This window comes from Ctenopharyngodon idella, chromosome 17 (genome assembly GCF_019924925.1).
Source record: "Ctenopharyngodon idella isolate HZGC_01 chromosome 17, HZGC01, whole genome shotgun sequence".
In the NCBI taxonomy this organism is placed as follows: Eukaryota; Metazoa; Chordata; class Actinopteri; order Cypriniformes; family Xenocyprididae; genus Ctenopharyngodon; species Ctenopharyngodon idella.
The window spans coordinates 29,999,211-30,021,766 of NC_067236.1; the positions used below are offsets into that span (position 1 = coordinate 29,999,211).

At 37.7% G+C, this 22,556-nt stretch overlaps 1 protein-coding gene across 1 annotated transcript in view; it reads left to right on the top strand.

The window, feature by feature from the left end:
* Positions 1-2,736: 2,736 nt before the first annotated feature.
* The window catches only part of col12a1a (collagen, type XII, alpha 1a), a 91,285-nt gene continuing 71,465 nt past the window's right edge, over positions 2,737-22,556 (top strand). The window contains 13 exon segments of the mRNA XM_051869177.1: positions 2,737-2,876; positions 3,498-3,603; positions 9,370-9,486; positions 9,578-9,718; positions 11,611-11,661; positions 12,440-12,703; positions 13,735-13,899; positions 13,975-14,148; positions 14,245-14,535; positions 14,925-15,527; positions 16,746-17,024; positions 17,105-17,377; positions 17,477-17,746. Of these exon segments, the coding sequence (XP_051725137.1) occupies positions 3,534-3,603; positions 9,370-9,486; positions 9,578-9,718; positions 11,611-11,661; positions 12,440-12,703; positions 13,735-13,899; positions 13,975-14,148; positions 14,245-14,535; positions 14,925-15,527; positions 16,746-17,024; positions 17,105-17,377; positions 17,477-17,746 (2,698 nt within the window). The 5' untranslated portion in view covers positions 2,737-2,876; positions 3,498-3,533.

Below are 22,556 nucleotides of genomic sequence, written 5' to 3' on the forward strand. Positions count from 1 at the left end.
TGCTCCGGAATATCCATCCATTCCTTCTATCCTAGGAGACTCTTGCAGGCAAAAATAAATAAATATTGTAGTATCACGCAATATCTAATGAGTCATATCACAGTTAAAATTTCCAAGTATTATTTTTAGATTTGGAGGAAATTCTGTTTAATCATCTGTCCACTAAAGTAGACATCATGCAATACTGGCTATATTTCAGCTACAATTCATACTATGACTGTGACCTTTTTTTTTTTTTTTTTTTTTTTTAAATACTTAATCTGCAGTAACTTTTGACTATACATTTTTTTTTGGGGGGGGGGGGGTTATTAGAATGTAATTTCATAACATAAAGTAATGTGATTATGTATGTAATGTATGTTACAAGTTATTACAAGTAAATGCACGTTACTTGTAATGCATTACTTATTACATCAAAAAAGTAATCGGATTACTCAATGCACATTACTTGTTAGATCAAAAAAGTAATCGGATTACTCGATGCACATTACTTGTTAGATCAAAAAAGTAATCGGATTACTCGATGCACATTACTTGTTACATCAAAAAAGTAATCGGATTACTCAATGTACGTTACTTGTAATGCATTACTTGTTACATCAAAAAGTAATCGGATTACTTAATGCACGTTACTTGTAACGCATTACTTGTTACATCAAAAAAGTAAACAGATTACTTAATGCCCATTACTTGTAATAGATTACTTTTTGATGTAACAAGTAATGCAAATAACGAGTAATGCATTACTTGTAACACTGAAAAATTAATCTGATTACATTATGTATGTTACTTGTAATGCGTTACCCCCAACACTGCTCATTTCAGATGAGATTGAAAACACCTGAGGTTTTCTCAGAGGAGAGCTGTTAGAAATGTGTCCATCTTGAACATAATCAGAATTATCAGCTAATAAGGGTAAATCAACACACTCCGGTAGACTGGAGGGAGCGTGAGCGTTTTCTACATAATCTGAGTTGGGTCTCCACAGTTGTACCTTGACAGGTTGTAGAGATCTCTGATGGAATCACGTCCTCATGTTCTGATATCAAAGATATGTGTCAACTTGTGTGAAGTTTAATTGCTACGTTAATCTCAAAGAACTGCCACTTTAAGTGCTGAACATGTTATTTCCAGTATTTCTCACCCATCTCCTCTGGACATTTAGTTTTGTAAGCATGAATTGTTTTCTCATAAGTATTTTTAATTTTAATTTTTTTAAAAATTAATATTTTTTTGTACTTTTCACATGATTTTATATAATTTTATTCATTGGTTTGGTAAATACACACAGTATTGGTGTTATTACTGTATTATGTTTAATACAGTATATCTTCAGTTAAAACCATAAAGGCAAGTCCACTCAAGTGGACATCTGAAAATCTCTTTGACAAATATGTGTAAAAAAAAAATTCATTTCAAATCTTGTTTTTCATGCCCTAAGAGCAATAAAAACACAAAGGGAGAAAAAAAAATCCTGACTGAGGTTGTCATAATTCATGCATGAAAGGGTTAAAAATAGGTGGATTTAAAAACATATACATGTACATTCATTGCAGTACAGCATCTCATCTTGATCCCATTATTTTATTTAACATTTTGCTGGACTGAAGCAAAAATGTTAAAAAATAAGATTGTCCCTACATATGTATAATTTAGAAATATATATGTAACCTTTATTTCAAAGTGAAGTTTGATTTTGGGAATTTGCCTGTCAGGTGCATCAAAAAGTTTGTTGTTATTAGGAAATAATCATGAATTTGTGTTAATTGGGTTATAGGCTATCTGGGCATGAAAAACCATGTGGCATGAAACTTGATTAACATTTTACGTGAAATATCCAATATTGTTTCATGGAGACATAAAATCCACCAAACTGTAGGAATGACCCACAAACTTATAAATAATAAGTTCATAAATTGGTAGTTGTACGTAGTATTTATGAGAAAAATGGATCTGTGGTATAAAAATGCCATTGTATGACGTGACCTGATAGTATCTCCCTCTACTGGCAGCTTACGACACACTTAAAAGTAGGCTACATACCTTACCATCGAAGAATGTGTTTCTAGTACGCAGCTGCAGTATGTGATTTAGCAAGCTGTCTCACTGCACAGCAAGCAACGCGACAACCAAAACGCCCCTCATTTTAAATAACGAGGCCGTCTTACTGGCAAACGTGAGGACTTATACATACTTAGTTTGAAGTGTAGTCAGCTTCGTTATTAACAAAACGTTCAACGGTCACGTGCTTGTAGTGCAGATGTGCAACGACACCCCCCTACACAATAAAATTGGATCGACGGTCCCCCCCCCCCCCCCCCCCCCCCCCCCCCCCTCAAATAGCCTATAAGTCTAAATACAAGGATTCAGTACTAAGGTATTGAAAGATTACGCTAAATTATTGAATTACATATGTAAATTAGATAAATTAATTTACTTTACGTATGTCAATTAAATAGCCTATATTCATTCTAATATTTATTTTTTTCGAGTGCTCACTTTTCTGAGCAGAAACTGAGACATTATTATGGAAGCTTGATAAAAAAAAAATAATATAAATTAATATCTAATTTAAGAGAGTAGCCTTTTAAAACTTAAAGCATCACCTCATCTGCATCCCACTGAAGTGGATTTCAGCACATTCTTCCCGTATCTCTGATTTAAAAGTGGGGGCTCCATTCTTGAGGAATTTCGTAAGGGAGAAAAGTTGGGAACAACCCCCTATTTAGTGTCAGGTTGTGCTCAGATACCTCCCATTCTCACAGAGGTTTCCCTCACTGCTGGAGGAGCGCGAGGAGCCTCTCATTCTGTCTGTCTGGAGCCGGACTTCACTTCAGCCTTCACTTTCCATTTGTGATACTGACGAACTTTAACAGGTCTGATTACGGTTTATTTACTTCATTCAATCACTTTGCATGGGAAATGTCTAATTCACGTGATCAGTGAATGAAATAAACGTTTAATATTTATAAAAATAAATGTTACTCGTGGAGTTTTAATGTCTGTAATTTCGTAGTGAGTTGTGTGGATGTGACATGTTTAGTGTATTTAATCACAATTTATAAAATTATTTTATGTTTCTTTAGCACTGCAGCGTCTTCTTTATGAAGTCGTGCAATTTGAGCAAATAGGCTACAAGAGGGAACATTTTTTTTAGTTTAAACGTTTAGCACAAATCATATTGAGATAATAATTAATTTACGTTGGTCCCATCTATATAGCCTATTAATCACATTAATTTTTCATATTCACTGCACTTGTGTAAAGCTCCACATGGAGGCGCTCGTGAGCCGTAACGCAAACCTCCGTCTCATTGAGGAGTAATTCTGCACTTAGCTACTATCTAATAGTCATTACATGTTCTTTGTTTAAATGAATGTTTAGGCCACATTAAGTACAGAATGAAAAGTACACCAAGAATGTTTTGGGATGATGATGATGCTACTGTGCAATGAATACAGAAATAAGGCTGATTTGTTTTTTTCTTCTCTTTGTAGATTAATTAATGAGCTCCTGACTGTGTGTGTATAAACATGAAGATCAGGCTGTCTTTGGCCGCTGCTGCACTCTTTACTCTATTACTGAACTCAGTAGAGGCTCAAGGTATAGTCACATGCGGTCTATCTCTCTTCTATTTTAAACCTTTATTTTATTTTAATTTTTATAGTGAAAAATGTTTTTGGACACCAAATGTATATACAACTTTAACTTTTTGAATATTGTATATTAAGCTGTATTAATACTTAGACCATACTTAAGTTATATAATTGACTTCTACAGTACATGTACTATATATAGTCATAGATTTATAGAAAGATATAGTTCAATAAGCTATGAAATGAAGATTTACTAACAAAGTATGTGCTATATTTGTTTAAAAATTTTACTCTTTATGTTAAGTGTGATTTCAGTGCTCCTAAAGGTACACTTACACACACATACACACACACACTCATAAAATAAAAAAACTAATAAAAAAAACTCTATTTAGGCTATACTTAAAATGTTTAGCATGAAAAATAGTTATGTAATCTGCCGTTTGTAGCAAGGCATGTCTCTGCAGCGTGAAACAAAGCAGTCTGGGATTGTCATCACCTCCTCTATGAGTAAGTTATTATCCAGTGAGTTACCACAGTAATCACATGAAAACTCAAATGAAAACATTATTACAAAAGCATCATTATTAAACAACAGAAAAAGGTTAAACTGCAGACCTTTTATTGATTTTTGCAGTATGACTTACTATAGGATATTTGCAGCTCAAAAGTGTTCTTAGGGCAGAATTTGGTCTAATAGACGACAGTTTTTGTTTTCTTGCAGAGACTCAATTCTCTTAAGTCAAACTCAAACTGCGGTAATCATGAGATAAAAGATATGCGACAAAATCACTTTGTTTTGAACAGTTTGAACACTGTGTAGCAGGATCAGGGATGCCAGATGCCAGAAAAAAATCAGCCCAAAACTGACTCAAAACCCGCCTAAAAGGAATGAAAACTAGACCTTTTTTTTTTTTTCGGCATTCAATCAGTGGCGGAATTCCCATAAAGGGCCTTAAAATAAACATTTTGATAATATTTATTTTATGCTTTTTTTTTTTTTTTTTTTTTTTTTTAATTTATAGCACTGTAAAAAATAATTGTCATGATTTGTTATCACAAATTTTTTTATTTTGTCAAATCAACTTCAATCATTTATGTGGTTCAGATTCCATAATATTTTGAGTTTCTGCTGATTAAACCAATCGCCTTCATTGTGTTAACTCAAAATTTTTAATTTTGAATGAACTCAAAATTTTAAGGCAAGGTAACTTACTTTTTTAAGTTAAACCAACAATTCTTTTTTACAGTGAGTTTATATGTATTATGGGCATATTTAATCTGTATGTATGTGTGTGTGTGTGTGTGTGTGTATATATATATATATATATATATATATATATATATATATATACTTTATCATTTTTAAGCACTTGAAAAATTGCATGAAAAATTATTCTTTAAAATGTAAGATATAAATCTGAATAACAGTGTCACAACATGTTTAAGCTAGTTTTTGCCTTAAAAATGCATATTGTCCTTTCACTCCTCCAGTTCTTTATACACTTCCTCTTACATTAAATTAAAATCCTGATATTTTTTAATAAGTTTCCATTTTCAAAACAGCCCAATCGACCCTGGCAGCACTGAGCTGGATACACTAACATGTATAATCTACTTCAAATATAAAACTGCTTTTACTAAAAACATATCACTTTAGTCATACTTTACTCAGTCAGTTACAGTAGTAAAATGGATAAGTGTTTTCTCCCACATGATTTGAAGTTGTTTTAGTTTAAGACGGATATATAATTAAAGTCGCCACACAGCATCACTTTATCCCAGTGTCAGCTGTCTCAGGCGAAAATGATGTGAGAACCTGAGGCTGGAGTTTGATTCAACTGGAAAACCAAATGGAAACTTTCATTTTTTTTGTGCTGTAACAGAATGGAAAGATGTAACATGAGAGGGCTGAACTAGTCCTCAGACAGCACAAAGACAAAGAGCCTTTTTAGGTTTCCTCACGAAAACGCTGAGTTGCAATCCATATGGAAAGTTAATATGCAGTAATGTTTAATGTCAGCACATGTTGCGGAATTACTTTGGCATCTGTTCGGCTTCTCCGGGAGACTCCAGCCTCTTTTCCGAGCTGCCTGGCAACGGCGCTAGCCAGAAAGAATGCCTGACTGGCTGGAGGTTATTGACGCGGGGCAGAGTCTCTCTCCGGGGGACGAGAGGAGCGCTCTCCTGTCGGGCCTCCTCGTCCTGAAGTTTCCAGAAACTCAACACGAGCAGACGTTTGTGTCACTTTCGTTATTAAACTGTCAACAGAGTCAACAAAGCTGTCCGGTTCCATTATTTCACATGAGTTCACTGAGCTGGTATTAAAGCTCGCGTCTTAAGCACATGGTAGGTGGTGTTTCATACGCGGTTTGTTGGCGCGGGTGCCGTGACACCTCCCGTGAGATGCCTCAGCTTGACATCTGTGAATCAGTGAAGACTCGGGTTCGGAGAAGGGCAGAGGCCTGTCCGGACACAGACTGTTTGAGTTTGATGCGTCAGGTTGGTGAGCATTCTTTCTCCAGCAGGCCGTGTTATTTGTCGTTTGCCTGGTGTGTTTCCTCCACCGTTTATTTTAAAATGATATTCTGCTGCTCTGGCCTCCGTCCACGCACACGTCTTTCCACTCTTCTTTTTCTTTGTGCATGTGACAATTCGCCACGTACTCATTATCCAGCTGGCCGTTAGGAAGAATTAAGAAAGGTGGTGCATGGAAAAAGATGATCAAGGTTTCTACAGGGAAGATCTGCTCTAATAAAGAGCAGACACTGTGGATCTTCATCACCTTGTTGATGAAGAGTAGTCATAAATGCACTAGTTTAATCATCATAAAAAATAAAGGTTTCAATTAGAACCAAATTTAATACTCTACACTGCAAAAAAAAAAAAGATTTTCTTCCTCAGATTTTTTCTTGTTTTTCAGTACAAATATCTAAACATTCTTAAATCAAGATCAAAATTTACTAGAGAAGCAAAATGAGTAGGATTAGTTCACTTCAGAATTAAAATTTCCTGATAATTTACTCACCTCCATGTCATCCAAGATGTTTATGTCTTTCTTTCTTCAGTTGAAAAGAAAGATTTTTGAGGAAAGTTTTTTTTTTAAAGATTTTTGAGGAAAACATTCCAGGATTTTTCTCCATATAGAGGACTTAAACAGGGTTCAACAGGTTGAAGGTCCTAATGTCAGTTTCAGTGCAGCTTCAAAGGGCTCTACATGATCTCAGACGAGGAATAAGGGTCTTATCTAGCGAAATGATCAGTCATCTCTAAAAAAAATAAAAATTTATATGCTTTTTAACCACAAATGCTCGTCTTGCACTGCTCTGTGATGCGCCACGCATTACGTAATCATGATGGAAAGGTCACGCGTGACGTAGGTGAAAGTACAGATCCAGTGTTTACAAAGCGAACATGCAAAGACTAAGTCAAACGGCCTTTTACGAAAAAAGGTAAAACAACGATGTCGGACGATTTTGAAGTTGGAGGAGAAAATGAGATGGAGTTTTTCGCTCTACCGTGGTACGGTCACGCGTGACCTTTCCAACATGATTACTTAATGCGTGGTGCATCGCAGAGCAGTGCAAGACGAGCATTTGTGGTTAAAAAGTATATAATTTTTTTTTACATTTTTTTAGAAAATGACCGATCGTTTCGCTAGATAAGACACTTATTCCTCATCTGGGATCATGTAGAGCCCTTTGAAGCTGCACTGAAACTGCAATTTCAACCTGTTGGTAACCACTGAAGTCCACTATATGGAGAAAAATCCTGAATGTTTTCCTCAAAAACCTTTATTTCTTTTCAACTGAAGAAAGAAAGACATAAACATCTTGGATGACATGGGGGTGAGTAAATTATCAGGAAATTTTAATTCTGAAGTGAACTAATCCTTTAAGTCTTGCTTTCTGAAAAATGTATTAAAATTAAGTGAGTTTATGATTAAAACAATAAAAAAATCACCAATAGACTGAGAAAGATAATTGTGTTTTCCAGATCATTTTTTCTTGTTTTAAAGGGATAGTTCACCCAAAAATTAAAATTCTTTCATCATTTACTCCCCCTCAAGTTATTCCAAGCCTGTATGAATTTCTTTGTTCTGTTGTACACAAAGGAAGATATTTGGAAGAATGTTAGTAACCAAGCAGATCTCACCCGCCCATTCACTGCCATATGAGGAAAAAAATATACTATGGTAGTCAATGGGGGATTTTGCTGTACACAAATCTTCCTTTGTGTACAGCAGAACAAAGAAATTCATACAGGTTTGGAACAACTTGAGGGGGAGTAAATGACAGAATGTTCATTTTTGGGTGAAATATCTCTTTAAGCATAAACTCACTAAACTTTGATACATTTTTTTAAGAAAACAAGACTTATGTCATTTTGCTTCTCAAGAATATGTATCTTGATTTAAGAACGTTTAGATATTTGTACTGGAAAAAGTAAGATAATACAGTTTTTGCAGTCCTAAATAGCATGTTCTGGTGCTTTAAAAACCCAGAAACAAAAATATTGATCTGAAGAAACTAATCAATAAGAACTTTCTCCACTCTAAAAGTTTCAATCAACCTTTATTTTTAAGTGTGCTAAACACTATTGTAATATTGCACTCTGCTGGTAAAATATACTAATTCATTTCTGTGAAATTAAGCATGTTTAATATCCTCTATTGGTTACATTTAGGATGAGATCACCTGTTTTTCCTCTGCATTCTTTGCATTCAAGACATTACCCTGACAGCCGAGATTTACATCAATCATCAGCATTCATGCATGCGAATGTAACATGGATGTTGAGCGCGTACTGTAAGTGGACATTTCATCATCGGCAGAGATGAGATCCACGACGGTTTGATGTAGATCGCATGTCAATAATGTCTATGACGGAATATCATTTTGAAATACTTTTGTAGCCTCCCTGTGTGTTGTCCTTTGTGTACATGGATACAGTGTAATAAGTTGTTCACCCAGCAACTTTCTCATGTACACATGCATGATATTACAACCAGACGAATGTGGGTAGATTTCCTCCTCATATATGCGTGATTGTACATTTTCCTTCAAACCTCTCAATTAGGAGTGTTGTCTTGTCACGTACACCTTCTGTATGAAAAGGAACTACACAAAAGTCTGTCACGACAAGTTGTGTATTCTTTTTATGAGATTTGCAATGGATGTGTGGCTTTGGTAAAACTCGTTAGCCTTGTTGGAATATATGTATATATACGAAGCGTATATATAACATATATGTATATTTTTGTTTTTTTTTTACTTTTGACAGAGCCATCTGGACATCTTTGACATCTTGAAAACTCGATTCCATTGTATAATCAATATCTTGGGAATGGACATGATTTATATTTGTCACCAGAGTTCTGTTTCCAGTGAACGGGCATGCCTTGTATTGACTGCATTCAGCATGCATTGGATGGTTGTCTGCACACGGATTGGCGATGACGTTTTGTTTGTAATAGGTCTTGAAATGTGTTTAGTTCTTCTCTGCTTGAGCTGCAGACCATGAGATTCCAGGTTATGCAACTCAAGAAAAGGCCATTTGATCCGAAATGGCTTCCGTCACCTTCTTATGTTGTGTTTTGTCATCTTTACTCTTGGTTGTGTTTGTCTTGCCCAACAATAAACAAGTCAACTTCAGTCCTGAAGTGTTTGTCGTTGGGGTCGTTTAAAATCATCTGTTGTTTCTTCAAAATTTCTTATTAATTCAGATATGGCAGTTTCTCGTGATCTTGATTCTTTTATCCTCTTGTTTGCAGTGGAGCCTCCTTCAGACTTGAAATTTAAAATCCTAAATGAAAACACAGTGCAAATGTCATGGAGGAGGCCTTCGTCTCAGATACGGGGCTACAGAATACAAGTAACATCAGACACAGGTGCGTTATGCACATATTATAGCATTTGCATATCTTTTGATCAGCTTTGAGTGACTGATCTTCTGACTTGATATCTCATTTTCTGTTCCAGATGATTCGAAAGATTTTACTCTTCCTCCCTCGGCCACAAACACATCAATCTCGAATCTAACTCCAGATGTAGACTATTCAGTGTCAATCAGTTCGTTTGATGGTGCAGAAGAAAGTATCCCTATCCTTGGACAATTAACAAGTAAGTGCACACCCAACACCCTTTCTCTTATGAGTTTTGTTTTTTAAGGTAAGCAACTACTATTTCACATATTCATGGTAAAGAATTTGTTCATGTGTTGAAGGAAAGTTTAAATTTAATGGTGTTTCCATCAATTAAAAATTTATAACATGTTTTCCTTACACCTTGAATACTTGTGAGAGCACACAACCACTTAAATGTATTTTTAAGTAAAATTAAAAGTAAAACAGCAAGTTTTCCCATGTATAATCAATTAAGTATAGAGCCCTGCATATATTTATATATATATCACGGCCACAAATTAAGAAATTGTTAGTAAATCGTGCGCATGATATAATAATTTGTTCCCTCGGCTTAGTAAATCGTGCCCATGTTGTACTAATTCTTTCCCTTGTATTGATTTAACTACACAGTAAAATCTCCAGAGTTAAATCAACTCTGCTCAGAGTACATATGGGATAATTAAGCAATTAATCAGGCTGTGACTGAAGTCAGTTGTAGTTCTTATGTTTCTCTTTTCTTCAGAGATTCTTGTTAACAGCAGGTGTTCATCACTAATGCGCAATCATTAATTAATTGCTTAATTATCTCATTAACTTTAACTCTGTTTCAGTATTATTTTAACACTATTTAGAGAGGGACCATATGTACTCTGAGTAGAGTTGATTTAACTCTGGAGATTTTACTGTGTAAAACAAGGGAACAAATTATTACAACGTTGCCACGTTTTAGTAAAACGAGGGAAGGATTTATTATATAGTGCGCAGAATTTAGTAAAATGAGGGAAGAAATTATTTTATCGTGTGCACAATTTAGTAAAACAAGGGGATGAATTATATTGTGTGCACGATTTAGTAAAATGAAGGATCAAATTATATCGTGCGCACAATTTACTCAAAATGAAGGAACGATTTAGTAAATCGTGGCCACTATTTAGTAAAATGAGGGAACGAATTATGTCAAGCGCACAATTTAGTAAAACGAGGGAACAAATTTTTATATTGTGCTCACGATTTAGTAAAACGAGGGAGCTATTTATTATATAGTGTGCACAATTTAGTAAAACAAGGGAATGAATTATTATAACGTGCGCATGATTTACTTAAAACGATGGAACGAATTAGTAAATCGTGGCCACAATTTAGTAAAACGAGGGAACAAATTATTATATCGTGTGCACAAAACGAGGGAATAAATTATTATTATATTGTGCGTATGATTTAGTAAAACGAGGGAGCAAATTATTATGTTGTGCGCGCGATTTACTTAAAACAAAGGAACGAATTAGTAAAACGTGCTGATGTATTAGTAAGTTGTGGGAACAAATTGTTAATTCACAGCCTCGATATGCATATTTTTTCACATCGCATGTGTGGGGCTCCGTACATTTTTAATGTATTTTGAATAAATTAATACTGAAGATCCAGACAACAAATAAGTATCAAATCATTGACTCTTGTTGAGGAGATATTTGATATTGCTATAGACGAACAACATCTCACATTGACGGAGAGAACTGAGCCATTTCTAGAGACCAAAATATAATAGAGACTCCTTTGACTTAATATCCATAATGCAATAACACACAATACTCTAGGATAGATAACATACTGTAGGATATATCGCATAGCAATACACTTAAAACATTCAGAATACTTTAGTAATTGCATAGAGATACCCATTCAACCACCCACAACACACTAGCATTGTGATGGTTTTGAGGATTTGAATGGACAAGAACCATTTGTTTTCTTCAAAAAGAAAGAGATCTTGAGATCTTCTGAGCAAAAGTACAAAACAAAGTACTGTTGATAATTAGTTGTGATAAATCCATTTGCCAAAAGGAATTATAAGCTTTCAAGACACAGACCTAACTTCTTCTCCAATTACAGTTCAATCCAGCAACACGAGTGGGACTAGGAAGCCACAGACAGAGGCTGTCAGTGAGTATATTTAATTTTAACCATTTCTTCATAATTACAGATCTTGTTTCTTGTCATCTATGAAATGGAATTTTATATGCAATGTATTAGATCACATTTTTCCTTTAGATTTTTTTCATCTGACCACTGTAGGCTTTGCAAACTTGTTACAGCTCGCAAAGAAAGATTGCTCAAGGCTGTGGTTGGCAATGTAAAAATTGCCTTTAATTGAAAGCATTAAAATAGAATCAGAACTTATAAAAATGTTCTTTGTGCTGTTAGAAGTGGCTGTTATAACGCAGAGGGCTGAGGTTCCTTCTAGCCTCATTCATTGACTCTCGCACAGTCAGACATCATGTTTTAAACTAGTGGAAAGGATTACAGTCCTGACCCAATTCCACTCCTTTTCTTGTGAGTCCAAATTACCAGATCCAAAAAAAATCCCATTGAAATTCCAAAAAAGCAGTTCTCAAGATGTACATTTCACAGTAAAGTTAGTCACATCTAAAGAAACAGAAATAAGTTTATTGAAAGCATCCATTGCTTTGGAAAGCATTTTTTGTTTTGGTTTGGAAATGCTGAAGGACACTGCTAGAGTCATTAATAACTGAGTAAGTGTAGCTGCAATATAAACATACGTAAAACAGACAGCTTTTTTAAAACAACAACAACAGCATTTATTGCTCATTAATGTGTCAAAACATATAAGCGAAACGATGAAGACTGTAGCAGATAGTATGCTCTTATATTATTATTTGGCTTTCTCTCATGCCTTTCTCTTCATTCCTTCATCATGCAGAGTGTTCAGTAAGTGCTATCACAGATCTGGTTTTCCTGGTGGATGGCTCTTGGAGTGTGGGAAGAGAAAACTTTAAATTTATCCGGAGTTTCATTGGGGCCATGGCGGGAGCCTTTGACATTGGAGAGGATAAGACCAGAGTGGCTGTGGTACAGTACAGCTCAGATACCAGGACAGAGTTCAACCTGAACCAGCATTTCAGACGGCCTGATGTCCTACGAGCCATTAAAAATCTGCCCTACAAGGGTGGTAATACCATGACAGGTGTGTAAAAGATTTACCACACCATGATTTTGCTAAGTAGGACTTGTTCCTGGATAAACACCTTGCTGGTACTCGACATTTATCAACCAATCAGATTTTGTGGATTGGGAAAGGTAACATTCTTATCAACTTTAACTTTACTTACATAGCAAATTTAAAACAAAAGTTGACCAAAGTTCTTACAATATAGATTACCAACAGGGTAAAACACATCCAATACTCATTATCCGCAGAATAGATACACGATACCAGCTGCGTTTTCTCGCTCTCTCATCTCTCTGACAGTGAGTCGACACACAAACCCGCCTCCCCTCACTCACTTGTTTCATTTGCTCCGGATGAATATTTTTGGTGTTATAAGGCTTGAATTTTGATGTGGGATTGCATGTATTGTGCATAATTTTACTCATTCCTGCAGATTTTGTACTAAACCGAGTTCTTTTTCGCTGCTTATTGCGCTTAAACAGTCAAATACACAAAATAATGTCAAAATGCCGGTCTTGGCGAGTATTCACATAAACACAGTCAGTTATGTTTTAAGTGAATGTAAACAGAAAACGCATGTGTAACAGTATAATGGATCTGTGCGTCAGGACTTAAAGTGACAGCAGCCTAATATACCTGCTGCCAAATTATGAGATAATATTAAAAATATCTATATGGCAATTTACCCCATTGTATCAATGTCAAAATTGTGGCCAGTGAAGTTTCATTCTTTGGAAAACCACTTGCCACAGTGGATGGTGAGCAAAAAAGTTATTCAAGCCCTGATTACAAACATAATGTAAACAATTTAGGTCTATATACAGTACAGTAATGCGGTAACACATAGGTAATGTAGGAATGTGTGTCCTACTTGACAAAATTATGCTCACAATGTCATGTATTGTCTGAATTTCAAGCATAAAAAGTGTTTTTACAAGTATATTTTAACACCAACCCGATTAAAAGAGGTTCTCTAGCACTAGCTGTTTGTAGTCAGCATCCAACATGTACGAATTTATATCTTGGTGTCTTACATGCTCAACCAGGTGATGCAATGGACTATCTGGTGAAAAACACTTTCACTGAGGCGGCTGGAGCCAGGAAAAGCTTCCCAAAAGTGGCCATGATCATCACAGATGGAAAGTCACAAGACCCAGTAGGGGAGTATGCCACACGGCTGAGGAACATTGGAGTAGAGATCTTTGTCCTGGGTATGTGTCTGTACATCTGTTGAATATGTATCTGTAATATAGAACTCTTATTCAAGCTGCTATTCATGTCTTTAGGTATCAAAGGAGCAGATGAGGATGAGTTGAAGGAGATGGCCTCCACTCCCCACAGCAAGCATGTCTATAATGTCCCAAACTTTGACATGATCAATCAAGTGCAGAAGGAGCTCATCACTGAGGTCTGTTCTGGTGTGGAGGAGCAGCTAAATTCCCTTGTAAGCAGAGAGGAAGGTACAACCCAACACATGCATTCACAATCTAGCTAAACTCATAGAGAATTGACCAGTTACAGGAAGATCTATAAATCATCTACCCATGTTTTCGCAGTTGTTGAACCAGCTTCGAACCTCAGAGTGACGGATATCTCCTCCAAATCCATGAGAATTACGTGGGAATCATCTCCTGGTGTCATCACAGGCTATAAGCTGCAGGTCTTTCCCATAATTGCTGGCGCCAAGAAGCAGGAGCTCTACACAGGGCCCACATTCACCTTGGCCAATGTCAGAGACCTGTCCCCTGAGACAGAGTATGAGATCAGTCTGTTTGCCCTCAAAGGTCTGACCCCTAGTAAGCCACAAGTTGTCACAGAGAAAACTCAGCCCGTGAAAGTGTCTACAGGTAAGATGCTAACTACTAATTTGTCATCTAGTAGATGCTTTTATCCAAAGTGTCAGTCCCCCCTGAGTATCCATCCTGAGCTTGAAAGAATAGTTCATCATTTTGTCATTATTTACATTTGTTTAGTCTCAAAATTATCAGAGGCTGTCAAGCTCTAAAAATGACAAAGAAGTACCATAAAAAAGTAGTCCATTTGACTCCTCCAGACTGTAGATTGGGGCAAAAATCTGGGAAAAGTTGTATAGTGAATTCCAGCCTTAAATCTCACAGATCCACCCTTATCTGTATATTGGTCCTTGCTGATATCTGTACCTTCCATATGCTCATTCCAAGATTAAAATTTACATCAGACAAACAGGTTGTAAAATTTTGTGTTTTGTGCCCTACAGAGTGTTCCCTAGAGGTTGATGTCCAAGCCGACATTGTCCTCCTGGTGGATGGCTCGTACAGTATAGGACTGGCTAACTTTGCTAAAGTCAGAGCCTTCCTCGAAGTGCTCGTCAATTCTTTCGACATCGGACCCAACAAAGTGCAAATCAGCTTGGTTCAGTACAGCAGGGATCCTCACACTGAGTTTGCTTTGAACAAGCACCATGACATTGCAACTGTGGTCAAGGCGGTCCGCAACTTCCCTTACCGTGGAGGCTCCACCAACACTGGCAAGGCCATGACCTACGTGAAAGAAAAGATCTTCATTTCAGGCCGCGGTGCTCGTGATAATGTGCCGCGAGTCATGGTGCTCATCACGGACGGCAAGTCCTCAGATTCTTTCAAAGACCCTGCCAACAAACTAAGGGAAACGGACGTAGAGATTTTTGCCGTGGGAGTCAAAGACGCCGTGCGCACCGAACTGGAGGCGATTGCCAATGCTCCTGCTGACAACCATGTGTTTGAGGTGGAAGACTTTGATGCTTTTGAGCGGATCTCCAAGGAACTGACCACATCCATCTGCCTAAGAATTGAGCAGGAGCTCCATAACATCAGGAAAAGAAGTATGTGGCAACTTTCGTTTAAGCTATTTATTGTTTTCTTTCTGAAATGTCTGTTAATATTTATGTGTGTGAGCTAGATGGATAGCTTACCATGATTTCACCAAAGCCTCATTTCCACCGAAATTACCTGGAACAATTTGTCCCAGGAACTTTTTTCCCCCCAGACCTGTTGCTGTCTGCGTTTCCATAGTGGTTTAAAATACCGTGAAGATTAGTCCGGTGACGTAGGACTGCGCACGACTTTCCAGTTCCCGCTGGATTTCGTCCTCCGCATATAAGCTTAATAAAGCCTGAACCTCGTCGTCGGTCCATCAGTCGTAATTTTTAAACTCCATGTTGATTCGAATAGCAAACAACTCTTACTTCACGCACTGCAACAGACTTTTAAAAATGGTAGTTGAAATAAAATGCTGCATGGAGTCAACCAATCAAAATGCTGCGTGAACTCAACCAATCATCATCTTCAGCACCCAAGTCCCACCACCGAAAATTCCTGAACTTTCTGAGGGGTGAATTTTTACCCAGAACATCATTTAGACCCTGGTCCCTGTGGTTGAAACACACCAAGCCTGAAGTCCCCTAGCTCCTAGGGAAAATTCCTGTGGTGGAAACACGGCTTAAGAATGTTTCTGGATCAACAGCCTTGATGGCCCTGGAACTATCATCCAATAACATTTTAGGAATGAGGGAAGTGTTACAGTTAGGGCTAGGGTTAGGGGCTTGAACAACATTCTTATCAGCCTATATCAGTTCCCTCTGACAGGCAGTTTACTCTGGGTAGTTTTATGCTTAGTTTAGGATAAGGTTCAGACTGTGTTTGTTTGATGGGAATGTTGTTCCAGGATGGACAAAAGATGATGATCCAGGAACACGCCCTACTTGACAAAATCACAGTTACCAATATTGTTTCATAACATGCGCAGTTATGCAATTACTAAACTCTGGAAACATCTGTTAAGGGCTGCTTAGGCATAATAAATGTCAGGAGCAATAAATAAATAATCAACATCATCATAAAACAATACTAAACTTGTTTCAGTTTCAGTTTTATTATTTGTTAATTCAATGTATATTTAGAATTTATAACTGCAGTGCCTTTTAAAGTGCTTTTTGCTAGAACAAATTAGCAAGCAAGACCAAACTCAACGCAATGAGGATAAACTTTCAAGAAAATATACACGTTGCCTTTAACTTATGCTTATGTGTTTCATCACTCAGGTTTGGTTCCACCAAAGTCACTAAGCTTCTCTGAGGTGACCTCCAGGAGCTTCAGGACCTCATGGGTTTCTGATGCAGAGGATGTCCTCTCTTTTATGGTGCGATTCAGGCCAGCGGCCGAGATAACCGGAGACTACATCTCTTTGGTGGTTCCTCATGACGTCACCTCTACAGTTTTGCCCAATCTCACGCCACTGACCACCTATGAGGTTAATGTCATTGCCCAGTATGATATAGGAGACAGCTTTCCTTTGACAGGCGAGGAGACGACTTTAGAAGGTATTTGAAAGTCATTTATCTCTTGACATATACAACTTTTTTGCATTTGACTGATAACACACACTGCTCTCATAATTCAGAGATAGGCCCTGTCCGTAACCTCATGGTGAGTGAGGAGGCCGTGGACAGCTTCCGAGTGTCGTGGAAAGCTGCTCCAGGAGCAGTGCTGAGGTACAGACTCCTCTATGAGCCTGTGAGTGGAGGAGATAAACTGGAAGCAGAAACGGATGGGAGTCAGGTCACCACTGTGCTGCAAGAACTGCTCCCTGTCACCACCTACCGTGTAACAGTGTACCCCGAGTATGTGAGCGGAATGGGTCCCGCCATGGACACTGAGGGCACCACCAAAGAAGGTTAGCGCTTTTGGAGGATTTGTTGCTTTCACTCCTGATTCTTTTCTCTTGAAATTCCAACAGAAGTCATTTAATCTTATATTTATTATTCTCTCTCAGTTCGGGGCTCTCCACGTGACTTGAGGGTCTTCAACGAGACCGTGTCCAGCATGAGGGTTGCATGGCGGGCTGCTCCAGGCAATGTGCTTCAGTATCATGTGGCCTACAAACCTGATGGTGGGGAAAGGAAAGAAATATTTGTTAAAGGAGACACAACAACTGCTTTGCTGAAAAATCTTCTCCCAGACACCGAGTATGAGCTGTTTGTGAGTGCCCGCTATACCTCTGGCCTCGGATCTCCACTTATGGGAAAAGGCACCACTCTGGAAGGTAAGAGACTTTAGTATTACAAAATTAAGCTTGTGCTTTCTATGTTGCAATTGTTTGTCTGCTGTACACAGTATAATATGAAACTAAAAACTGATGGGTTATGCATTGTTCAAGATCCCAAAAGGCAGTCCGCACCAGTGGTTGACCAACATTGCTTTTTCAATAACAGATGCAGACTCCCTAAAGACAGGTTGGCTAAAATGAGAATGCTAATCAGGACTTGACATTAACACCCGCCAAATGCGGATAGATTTCAGCTGTGGCGGGTAAGACAGCCACTCCCACTAGCCACTTTGGCGGGTTGAATATAATTTCAGCCTACAGCCTAATCAAAGGTAGCCAAGCTCGTCGTAGCACAAAATTACAATCTGATCACAATTCGTTATTGATTAACTTGCAGTGAAGGCGGGATAGGCGGAATCGCGCTAAATGACACACAACGGAAGCGCTCTCTCTCTCTGTCGTGCGCACGATTAGATCTCCTTGCGCTTGAATAGTCAAATACACGCAAACACAGATGTCAAAATGTCCATCGTGTGGAGTATCTCACGTGAATACAGTTGTTTATGGCTTAAGTGGACGTAAACAGGTGAATAAAATCTGGATATGTGTCAGTATATTACACCCATGCATTCAGCAGCCCAATTAAATACCTGTCTGTCATTAATGTTAATCAAACAACAAAAGATGTTAAATAAATGTATACATGTTAAATAAACATACTGTATCTGAAAAAAGAGTTTAGGCTATTTAATTTACTATTGTATTTATAATTTGCTTCTTTGCTCTTTTTATATAGCCTGACAAAAATAAATGTATCATATTATGGTCATATTACCCACCCCTTGCCCACACATACATACCAGCTGATATACCATGTAGGCCTAGTCTTGATTTGGGTGGTCAATCTGCATTTGAAAGGTTTTTAAATCCAGCTAATCAAGTAAAATTACTCAAAATCAAGTAATTTTAGCATGCCAAAGTGAACTTCAATCATATAAAATGTAATTTCCCAACAGCAAAATTGTGGCCAGTGAAAATGCTGAGTGGCTAGTAACTTTGGAAAAACCACTAGCCACAGTGGCTGGTGAGCAAAAAAGTTAATGTCAAGCCCTGATGCCAATCTATATGATGTATATACAGTGTAGTGATATCAAATGATAAAGTAAAAATGAAGAAATTTTACTTTAAAGGAAAGCGTTGAAGCTGTACATTTTGATGGTTTGTTTTAGACATTGCTTTCTGCTACCATAATCGTTTCTTTGCACGCTTCTATATCACACTCTTAACAGAGGACAGATGTACTTAAAGACTTTCAGTGTTGTCTGTCAGTATGAAGTGCACTCCGTAATTTTGGGAACCAAATGGATGACCTTTTAGATTGTGTCATCTAATGACAGATCTCAGTATGTGGATTCCCCCACGCTGTGGCTTTATACATTTGGTGTGTGGGCAGCAGATGAATTAGCTGAGCTTGTAAAAATTTCCTCACTCATGCTTGACATTGCATGAATAGCAAATGGAAACAAAACCTCAAGAGATATTAGTTTGGAGAAATCTTTTCTAGTGTCTAACCTTGGTCTAGCAATCAGAATTTGGGGTTTTAAACTTAAATCAGACAGTTGAATTGTAGCGTCCCATTTTTCCAAAGTTACTCATTTAAAAACCACATCATGTCAATATATATATTACATACTGTTTTGATGTTGTGCAGCCAGAAGGATGTTTAGTGATTGCTAGTTATTTCTTAATGAACGACAGTGTCTTGTTACGGTCCGGCTGACATGAGTGGTCTCAAACCACTAAGAGCCAGTTGCTTCCACATAAAAACGCTTGTTTGTTTTTTTGCCTTCGCAAAAAGTCTATGTCTCTCTCAATATTCTCTTGGTAAAAAGCATGTCAGAGTTACTGTACTATTAACTTGTGGGCTTGTATAATTTGAGTCACTGCCAAACAATTTCATCCAAGGTTTTTAAATGCATCTGCCATAAATGCCCAGTACTTGCTGCACGTCTTTTTTTGGATGGATTACAAGCAGTGTCATATTAAAAATACCGATTACACCATTTAACCGGAACCGCTAATGACTGTCCACTGCACATTATACAAAAGCACATATTTCAGAGGCTTGTCATTATGTATGCTGACTCAAGCTGTCTTTCAACACAGAGGCGAAGGAAACATGTGACTAATTTCTGGCCGATGACAAGGCGTTTCCAAACTGAGCTTTGTTAAACTCCATATCCTGGAGGATAACACAGCTTTCTTTGTTTTAGTTGCCCTCAGCCTCCAGAAAATGGCCAAGCCCAGTCAGGGCAATTAGGAAGTGACCATAATTAAGGGCTTTAGAGACCGATCAGTTCGTTCTGAGGGTGTGAGAATCACATTGCATCTCATATTCAGCCTACTGAACTGTCATTACAAATGTCATTATAATTGTAGATTTGCATATCTTCTGAATGCAAAAAAAAATGTAAACTTGTTTTTCTAAATCAGCCAGTTTGCTCAAGGGATCTCAAAGCGTCTCTGTGTTTTAACATCTGGTGAATGTGGTTGAATTCAGCATGAGTTTTTTCTCATGATAGTTTTGTGGAAACTGGGCTTGGGCTGTGAGATCTTTGCCAGCACCAGATTATGTCTCTGAGCCAAGAGTGCTGCCCCGTTTTACTGAAAATGAGCTGAATTCTGCGAGAAGAGAGAGGACAGAACTCATTTACTCGTCAAGCACTGTCCAGATGGATCCCGAGCAAATTTTGCAAAGCTTAATCAGTGTGCTATTGGAAATTAACATCTGTAATGTCCAAGTGTAGGTCATGCTAGATTGTTTTCGTCAGCTTTTTATGGCAGTAGTTCAAAAGCACGTTCAAGATGTTCGGTACCAATATGTTCTCAGCTTGCGACCACCCCATCTGTTCATTACCTTTTGAAGATTGATTTCTCAGATGTGTCATCATTTATTCCACTCAGTCAGTGGCAGAGTTTGCTTTTTCTGAATGTGGACACGGGTGAGAAGATCCAGAAATGAGATCCATGCTTGAAATTGGATAAAGTCTAGCTACGAAGAGGAAATCAATGGAAAATGGTGCTAAATTGTTCGTGATGTAGTTATTAGTCAATTTAGTTAAAGTTGGCAACCATGACCAGGGGCTCAAGGTTTGACTGGTTAGATTTAGGCCCTGCTAGTTGATACTGCAACTACATTCTGCGGGCAAAAAGCATGTTTCGTGTAAGCAACATTTCAATCATGACAAATAGACTCTTGGAATAGTCTCAGCATGTTAATGGATCTGACAATGTTAATGTATTTGGTCTTGGCAGACTAGATATTATGGACTTGATACTGCCAATAAATACATAGACACTCTGGTGTGAGCATGTAAGGTGGTGGGTTTCAGAGGAAACAACTCACAGCGAACTCTGAACCGGACTTTTTAAATGCTGAGCAAGCAATCTCATTGGCTGAAGAAACATCAGAGGCCAATCGGCTTGTGCCATGTAGTAAATGATGCGATTGCTGGCAGATTGCATGTAATGGACTGCCTCTATGGTTTGAATGAGGATGAACATGTAATATGCATATGGCGGTCAGTCAAAGTCATAGCCTTGTAGGCAAGTGGGAAAGTTCTTGTCACGGCTTGAGGTCCTTTCCTGAACCTGTTCCCCAATGCCTGTCTACCCTTGCACTTTCCTATTGAAATAAAGGCAAAAGGCCAAAAAATTACTTAATATGCATGAGGCGGTCAGACCTACTATCAAGAGAATATGTTGGCCTAAAGGACATAGCAGTGGAGAATTTGTCTTACTTCCAGGTACTTCAAACTTTTCCAACGTGAAATAATTCAGGATGACAGTCACATTAGTGCTAGAACTCCTGTTTCCAGTTAACATCAACATTTTGCTTGGATGGAGCACTAAAACAAGGATCAAAGAAGGAATAATAGCATATGTGGAGGTCCAAAAGTAGTCTGGTTTTAATCTGGCCTCAACACATAACAATATCAGGACAGCATTAATAAACTCATGCACAGTATTACGTTGTTGCCTCTCTCTTAAGTGCATTTTCTCTCAATGCAAAAACACAAATGAATGTTCATTAATAGCATGTGTTTTCTCAGTAGACGTGAACTGTATTGCCTGGCATCGGCAGTTTGTCTGCATTTTAATAATCAAAAGCAGCCTGCAGAAGACATTAACATCTGATCTGCTCTCCTCTGCATTTTGTCAGTAAAATCAGACCTCTATGCTGGCCGTAGAACGACTTTAGATCCAGGCAACCTGGCATGGAGTCCTGACTTCTCTGTCTGTTTCATCTTGAATTAGTTATTGGGGCACGCATCACTGTTGGCTTAGTGATTTGAACTAATAAACTTTAGTCTGTAAAGCTCCCGCAGAGTTTGTGCTACGAACATGAATGGTACCTCATAATGTGGGGCTTGTTGGAGAGAGGTCTTGTGCTGCTACTTTACGTAATAAGTTGACTTTTTCACCTGGTGGGTAATACACTGCCCGTCCAAAAAAAAAGTAGTTGTTTGGATTTAAATAGGCAAAGGCGTAAGAGTCTATGATTGGATCATTATTGCAGTGATTATTATGCTTCTAGCATGTTATACTGTATGTTTGAAAATAGTTCTTCTAACCCTAATTGATGAAGTGTATAATTTCTTAAACAACCATGTAGGAAGACACATCATGGTCATATTCGACAAAAACAAGATTCATCAGGCTCAAATTTGCTCACCTCTGAGTCCAGACCTTAAATTCATTGAAAGTCTTTGGGATGTGCTGGAGTAGACTTTACAGAGTGCTCACC